At 43.3% G+C, this 8,156-nt stretch overlaps 1 protein-coding gene across 1 annotated transcript; it reads left to right on the top strand.

Moving 5' to 3' along the window:
* The first annotated feature begins 2,479 nt into the window (after positions 1–2,479).
* On the top strand, positions 2,480–7,112 carry LOC136424823 (UPF0193 protein EVG1 homolog). The gene is made up of 6 exons (XM_066413492.1): positions 2,480–2,615; positions 3,171–3,233; positions 3,894–4,073; positions 4,940–5,080; positions 5,676–5,776; positions 6,754–7,112. Exons 1-6 carry the CDS (start codon positions 2,528–2,530, stop codon positions 6,889–6,891), a joined length of 711 nt encoding a protein of 236 aa, XP_066269589.1. The 5' UTR covers positions 2,480–2,527; the 3' UTR covers positions 6,892–7,112.
* Positions 7,113–8,156: the final 1,044 nt, after the last annotated feature.

Below are 8,156 nucleotides of genomic sequence, written 5' to 3'. Positions count from 1 at the left end.
TCATTTTGTTCATACGGAGGACGTGTCCTAACCACTTCCAGCGTCTGTGTTTTATTTCATCTACAATTTTGCATATGCCTGTACGTTCGCTGACTTCTTTATTTGAGATTCTCTGCTCCCAGCGTATTTTCAGGATTCTCCTGAGGCATCTTCCTTCCTTGAAGATCTGGTCTTCCCATCTTCCTCTAGGGTGACCTCTAGGTCGCCTCCATGATGGGTTGGGTTCCGATGAGATCAGTTTGATGACGTCCTGAGTAGGAACCGCCCTGGAGACGTGACCATCTGTTGCTTGGTGATTTTGCAGCTAACCGGCAGTTGGTTAGTTTTGCAACGGACTGTTTCGTTGGGAATGAAGTCATCCCGGCCCAACGGATGCCTTCAATCTTCCTCAAGCACTGAGAGTCGAAGGCATCTAGTTTGTGAGCTATGTAGATAGATATGTAAATGTGGATATATATAGGAAACAAGAAAAGAAGCAAACAGAAGTCGAAAAGACGAAGACTCTAGCACGCATTAACCTGCCGAACTTTTGAAACAAGCAACAGTAGAGTAGTCCAGAGGGACAAAATGCTACTCTCCAAGCAGAGGTCGAATGGGCAGATCGTCACCGTTTTATAATATATCAGATGTATTTGCAGCCAGTGCCACAGGCAGGTACCCAATGTGTAGGGTAATGAGGCTGTTTAACGTGTTTATCATATGCAGTTAGAATTATTAGAATGGGCTAGCCACAAAAATAAAACTGCATATGATAAAATGGTGACGATCTGCCCATTCGACCTCTGCTTGGAGAGTTATAAAATGCAGCACACGAGTAAGAAGAGGAAAAACACGAGTGACTTTAGACCGACGAGACCGTGTAACAGAGACAACGACAACAACATCATCATCATTCCAGGGTATCATCACTCCCTTGGAGGAACTCCTCTCTTGTCAGACTCCAAGTTTTCCTCTGTCGAGCGGTTCTTGGCCATGTAGGGCCCAGGTGTTTAGTGAGATTGTCCTTCCATCTCATTTTGGGGCGCCCTCTTGGTCTCTTCCAACAACAACAGCAACACAACAACAATACAACACGATATCCAGCTTTGCACAGCAGAGAACCCTTGAAAGTTGGAGGGCTCATTTTGCCCTTTGTCGTGGAAAGCTGACATTTCCCGTTGGCTTCCGGCTTAGCCTGTGTTGTTAATACACAAGCTCTCTGGCGGAGACTATTAAATGACCCTCATGCTAGCTTTAGGCTAATCTGTCCCCGCCCACGTTTTGGTAGTCTCTACCAGACTAACTACGCCAGGGTTTCACTTACAATGTGATCTTCACTGTGGACTGACTCTACTGGCTAAGTATTCTACGATTCATACGCCCGTGAGGGCCTGGTAGAGGCTAACGTTTTGGGGTGTCCCTAGCCGAGATGAGAGAAGACCTTTCCGAGGCAATCAACAACCAGATGGACATAGCGTTCTCCCGGTACATCGAGAGCGCGCACAGACTAGATGCGCTCTCCTAGAAACACTTCCAGCAACACGCAAGCACAAGTCACCAAGAGTTAAATACCAAGAGAGACAATTGACTCGTAGCTGAAGAAAGTGAAACCCATCACCGTACCAAGAGACCACGTCTAGCGATACAATAGACGTTTAACAAGGACAACAACAACAACTCTACACTCTAACATGTCTATGTTGGCCGGGCTGGCAATTATAAAACCCCCCTAAATGCTGCACTGAACTAGACATCTTTTGTACAACCTAACCGTTGGTTTAATCATGACTTCATCTAGCCCCTTCTCTACCAGGCTCCGCGGATGGCTGAAAAAAAGTAGAAATTGGCCTAATAGAGTGAATAGTATGCCACCAAGGGAGTCGGCTACAGAGAGAAGTTCCAATATGCCATCATAGCGGCAAACTGTACCCTTATAGCAGACTAACTCCTCTTGCATGTTTTTCCGTCTATTTGGCCAATTTCTACTCTTTCCGTCCGTATGTGGAGCCTGGTAGAGGCTAGACTAGTACTTCAGCTATACTGGGTTCCCGTCGTTCTCCATCGCGTCTAGTACAGCTCGGCCGAAACTAGCTGCACCTAAATCCACCCGTTTCCCCGTCCGTTAAGCACACAAAGAGAGGTTTTCTGCTCCCAACTGATTCTCTCATGAGGATAGGTTTAGCTATCTATTCATTTATCTATTTCTGTTACTTTGAACTCGCTGAAAAGCGCTCTGTAACTTTCAACCCGAGTCGCCACCTGTCTGTCTTGGGTAGAACTGCAGTAGCAACGTCACTCGTTTCCATGGCGACTATAACAAAACAAAGCGCTCGAACGCATTCAAACGCTCAAACATCCTTCGTCCATGTATATTTTCAGTTCCCAATGAACGTGACAAATTAGCTAAATAAAAATCAATCATTACCTGTAAATTTAATAAATTTGTTTTTAATAAAGGATATTCGGCGGATGTTTTTCTCTTTTTTTGTTATGTTTAAGGAAGACGCGCTTGTTGCGTTTGGTGAACGCCTTGCCCAAACGGTCCAAGATGGCGGCGCGACAGCCCGTAGCCCGGGGAGGGATGTGGAACACTCAGCAGCCGCAGTACAGCAAGGAGACGCAGGAGCTCCTTAAAGGTGCGACACTACCGAGATAAGAACATGAGGGAGAGTCTGGGGTTAGAACCGCGGCTAGTTTGTGACGATTTCAGGCGCAGTGCGTGTGTGTCTGGTAGCGGCCGTCACATCACATAAACATTGTTCGCTATCTCTACTCAGAAATATTTATGAAAGCACATAGTCACTTGAACTCCTGTGTGTAAATGAGTTTGTAGTGCTGCTTGTTGATCTATGTATGGTTTGTATTAATTGTAAATGTACCTTTGAGCTTACTTGTGTTTGTGTTCGATCTCTAAAGAGATAAGGTTTCAAATAGTAGTGGTCATAATAAATTTTGGGCTGTTCCAAAAGAATAATGTGGAGGGGGAGGGCTGGATTGGATGGTGGGAAGGGTTTCAATAAATCTGGATTGGAACTAGTGTGAGACCTCTTCCACCCCCCTCACATTGATTTTTGGAACAGCCCATTCGTAAATCTCACAGGACCATGAACATCTAGTATAGACTATTATCTCTATCTATCTACTGTTCTAAAACAAAGCACTGATGGCGTGTTTCTCTGTTGAACCTCTAGTTATGATGCAGGAGTCGAAGCTGACAAACTTCCAGCAGAGAAAACTGAAGGAAACCATGAAAGGTGGGTTCTCTCTCTGTTTCAGTTTCTCTCCTCTCCTTACTTTAGACTTAGTAGTACTTTGTGCTGTGACTTCAGGTAATTTAAGTTCAGACAACCATCCGATTCATGATAATACATGTACGTTAAACTAACGTTGATGAAGGTTAGACATCCAGGTAGTAAGATACGCCAAAAATAGTTACTCAAGCAACTCAGGTCAAGTTGACTGTTTCAAAATTTTATCCAGTTGCTAGAGTAAGTATTTTTGGCACATAATGATAATAGCAATTTAATAGCAATATTGCAGATTGAAGAAGTAGTGTATAGCAGCAGTTGTAGTATACATGTACTAGTAGTAGTAAAGTATTGGTACTAGTGGTATACATGTAGTAGCAGTAGTACTTAGTCTTAGTGTAGTTTATAAAATTATAAAGTGTTACGTAATTATAGTAGTTGACAATTATAGACAATTGACTCGTAGCTGAACCAAGCGTAACCCAGCACCAAGAGACCACGTCTAGCGATTATGATACTAGATGTTAAACAACAACAGCAACAGTAGTAACTGTTGTATGATTAAGGGTTAATGACCCGCCCCAAGGTGTATATGGTGTTATAACGCCTGGTCATGTGCTTTAACCACCGAATAAAACCACCGAAAAATGTCTTGTTCCCCTTCAGGAGGCGGCACCCTCCCACTGAACTGTCCACCAACCAGCAGCCAGCGTCCACAGCGACCCGCCGCGCCCGTGACCCCAAGCAAAAAGGTCAACCCGCGGACGTACCTGGGTCGGAGGTCAAAGGAATCGTGCGAAAGCTCGCCGGCCGCCCAACCAGAGGACTACCGACCCAGGCCGAAGAGTCAGTACTTTGTTTATTTGTTTCTTTGTTTCTATAGTGATCACTTAAGGGACGCAAAAGAAATGGTTGCAGTAAGCATGAGACCGTCCAATCAACCTCATTGAAACTCAGATTGAATGGGCTGTTCCAAAAAATAAATGTGGATGGGGGGCTGAAGAGGTCTAAATCTGAGCTTCTGACCCAACCCCCCTGTCCAGTCCATATGTTTTTTACCCAACCCCCCTGTCCAGTCCAATTTCTCTATTTTTACCCAAACCCCCTGTCCAGTCCAGATTTTTTTCACCCAACCCCCCTGTCCAGTCCAGATTTTTTTCACCCAACCCCCCTGTCCATCCAACCTCTTCCGCCCCCCATTCTCCTTTATTTTTTGGGACAGCCCAATCAGCCATGACCCGACAAATCGCTTCCTTCTTTGCCTTAACGACTAAATTTGGCAAACCAAACTCACCAGTAGTGTGTAGGAAGGTGTCAGCTTCTAAAGGATGTTTTCAGATTGACAATTATGACAGTTTTGAAATTATATGAAATGATGTCATTTTAAGCTGATGAAAATACATTTTCATCGATTTCATGCCCTGAAGTTCAGATTTTTTTATGAACTGTGACATTTTTTTCTATCCCAACAAGCGAATTTCTGTCCCAGGATGGAGGGACGGGTCCTGGAGACAGTCCTGCTGCACACTCACACCAACACACTCTCCTTAACCATTGTTTAAAGCCAAGGGTAATGTTTGTTTATGTTTTTTTATGTTTGTGTTAACAGAGGCGGTGTGCACGGATAAACAGAAGGAACGGTTGGGCAGCCTGATGGCGTTCGGAGAGCTAGAGTAACAAGTTTGTTTATGTTTATTTGTTTGTGTTTACAGAGGCGGTGTGCACAGACAAAGAGAAGGAACGGCTGGGCAGCCTGATGGCGTACGGGGAAGAGCCGCCCGAGGTCACGCCAGCGCGGATGGCCGAGTTACTCAGCCCGGAACCAACCGTGGAGAAGGACAGATTCGAGGAATGTGAGTTTTAAAGTTTTGGTGTTTTCTCTCCTCTGAAGAGTAGCTGTCACTTAGAATCTTAGGTGGAGTTAAAGAAGAGTGTTGAACTCCAAGAAACTGCAATAAAGGAGTTTGCCCTGTGCAAGGCCAGGAGTCCACTAATTGGCACTGAACTAACACTTGGGACTGATAATGATAATGGTTTATTGGTCAGTAATTACCCATGCAATGGCTTTTAAAGTTTTTATCATTGCAATCAGGCTGAGCGCTTAGCACTGAACTGCCCCTCAGAAGCGGAACAGCATTTCTTCTCAATCAATCAATCAATCAATCATTGGCAGGCATCAGTGTCTGATGCATGGCGGCTGCAGACATGCATAGGGCTTGCCAGGCTGGTCTGCTCTCGGAATAGACCCACCAGTCATTACTGGTGATCCCCAGCCCCTGGAGCGTGTTGAAGATCTGGTCTTCCCATCTTCTTCATTTCAAATCTCCATTTCTTCTCCCTGACTCAGAAACATCATGATGGAAGCAGCCCACTTCCCCTACAGCCTCAAAAAGACCATGTTTGTTTTTGAATGTTTTTGTTCACTTGTGTTTGTTTTCTCTCCTCCAGTACAAGCCGAGATCGAAGAGCGGGCTGAGTTCCTGGAGGAGATGGAACGACTCGGGCGGGGGAAGAACTATCGTACCATCATCCGCACCGAGATCTCACAGGTACTCTCTCTCTCTCTCTCTCTATCCAATTTAACGTCTTTTGTTCCCCATCATCTGGGGGTTGGACGTGCTTGCACATGAATACCCAGAACTCTTCATCAAGTGCAAGTCCTTTTTGTAGCAAGAGTTTTTACGGATGCCCTTTCTAACGCCAACCCAAACCCTACTGCTGGGCTTAGGACATGGGAAATGTGTGTTAAGTGCCTTTGCCAAGGGCACAACGTCTGGGTGCATGTCCGGACATGTCTGGGTACTCCACTGGGGATTGAACCTGGGTCTTATTGGTTCCGATGCTCTGCCACTGTGCTACACAGACGCCACTACATAAGATTTAAATAAAATACCCGGTAAACCGCCTCATGGCGTAACAAACCCGTTTTGTACAGTAACTGAACAGCACAAGCTGTACAGCGCATATCCGGACAGATTTAATTGATCCACTCACACCTGGAAGGTCCCTTTCTCTTTTCGATACTGTGGTGGGTTCTTTTACATGCTCGAGGTGTGGCCCTCCTCAAACACGAAATAATATACGAAATATCAATGATATAGACCTGTAGTATTGCCTGTGTAGTCATTTGGTCTGTTTTGCCCATCATGTCGTATTGAGCAACCCTGGGAAAAAAGCAATAAGGACAATTTGTGAAAAGATGTTGAGATTTTAAGTCATATTACCTGATTTTTGAAATAAGCTTTCCCCATCAGAAAATCTGTGAGATGTAGGGGGTTTAATAGGGCCGGGATATGAATCTTTGAAAAAAAAATGAGGGAGCATAATTTTATTTGAAAAGTAGTGGAGATTTTAAGTCATTTTAGTTTTACCTGATTTTTATCATTTTTCCCCATCAGAAAATCGGAGATATGGAGAGGGTTAGGTCCAGGATATGAATTGTTGAAAAAACAACGAAGGAGCATTATGTGAAAAGTAGTGGAGATTTTAAGTTATTTTACCTGATTTTCATAATTTTTCCAAACAGAAAATCCGTGAGATGGAGATTATCGACCGCAAGAAGACGGAGCAGCTGAAGAAACAGATCGAGCTGCAACAGAAGCAGTCCGATCAGAGGAGACACCTAGCAGAACAGAAGGAAACTGCAGGGACATCTGAGTTGTGAGGGGCTGACTGTGATGCTTAGGGGGGGGGGGGTTGTCGCAAATATACTGTACATATTTAGATAGTTGCAGTGATTTTATTTTCACACTGTACTGTTAATCTTGAAATATTTGTCGTGGTTTGATATTTGCAGTTTTCACTATATGTCTGCCTCGACCACAAACTTTAAAAAAAAGGGAAACCTTCAAATCCTACTGCGAACTTAAATTCCTGCGAAAAATAGATGAATTTACAGTAGAAATTGTATCTTTACGTACTTAACAGGTTTAGCTGTGTGGGAAATGGGTTAGTTTTGGGTACAAAAATGATTTATTAGGTATATCTGAGTGTATAAATTTGTTGATAAAACATTTAAGTCATCTTAGGCCAAACATTCGAAGCGTTACTGTATGGATGTTGTACAGGATATCTAACAATTATCTTCATTATGTTGATGAAGGTTAGACATCCAGGTAATAAGATACGCCAAAAATAATTACTCAGGCAACTGGATAAGATTTTGAAACAGACGTTTCAGACAGCATCCACTGTCTTTTTTCAGTGACTGTGGACAGTGGATACTGTCTGAAGCGTCTGACTGTTTCAAAATCTTATCCAGTTGCTTGAGTAATTATTTTTGGCGTATCTTCATTATGGTATGTCTATTTTTATCCCAGCAGATTTGTTATTTTAACTTTATTTTATCCACAATACTGGTTTGTTACATTTGTATTACCAGTAGTGCCTTTGGGAATCTAACATGTACAGTAAACTGTTCAACAGTTACTTTAATTTGTTTTATAAGGGCACGGGTTGGTAGGATGAAATATCTCTATAGTGTAGTGTGTAGCCTCTACCAGGCTCCGTCCTATTGTTGGGAAAATGGTAGAAATCAGCCGAGGCACTCCGCTATACAGGGTAGGTCCGCTATACATTGAAATGTAACTTTACTGTATAGCGGACCTACCCTGTATAGTGGAGTACCTCGGCCGATTTCTACTATTTTCCCAACGATAGGATGGAGCCTGGTAGAGGCTATAGTGTGTACATCTACAGTGTTCAAGGTTTTGTGACTCTGATGGCTTAACTGTGGTTAATGATACATTATATTGTTGCCTGAGGTTTAATTCATAATGCAGGGAACTTGGTGTAAATTATCACTCGAAGTCTCAGTCCAAGATGGAGTAGATTTGATTCATTCTTTTATAAGTTGCAATCACATATTAACTACTGTTACTAGGTAAAGGTGATAATCTTCTGATAGAATTGATGTTTTAAGTGATATAA

This window comes from Branchiostoma lanceolatum, chromosome 18 (assembly GCF_035083965.1).
Source record: "Branchiostoma lanceolatum isolate klBraLanc5 chromosome 18, klBraLanc5.hap2, whole genome shotgun sequence".
In the NCBI taxonomy this organism is placed as follows: Eukaryota; Metazoa; Chordata; class Leptocardii; order Amphioxiformes; family Branchiostomatidae; genus Branchiostoma; species Branchiostoma lanceolatum.
This window is presented reverse-complemented; position numbering and strand designations above follow the sequence as displayed.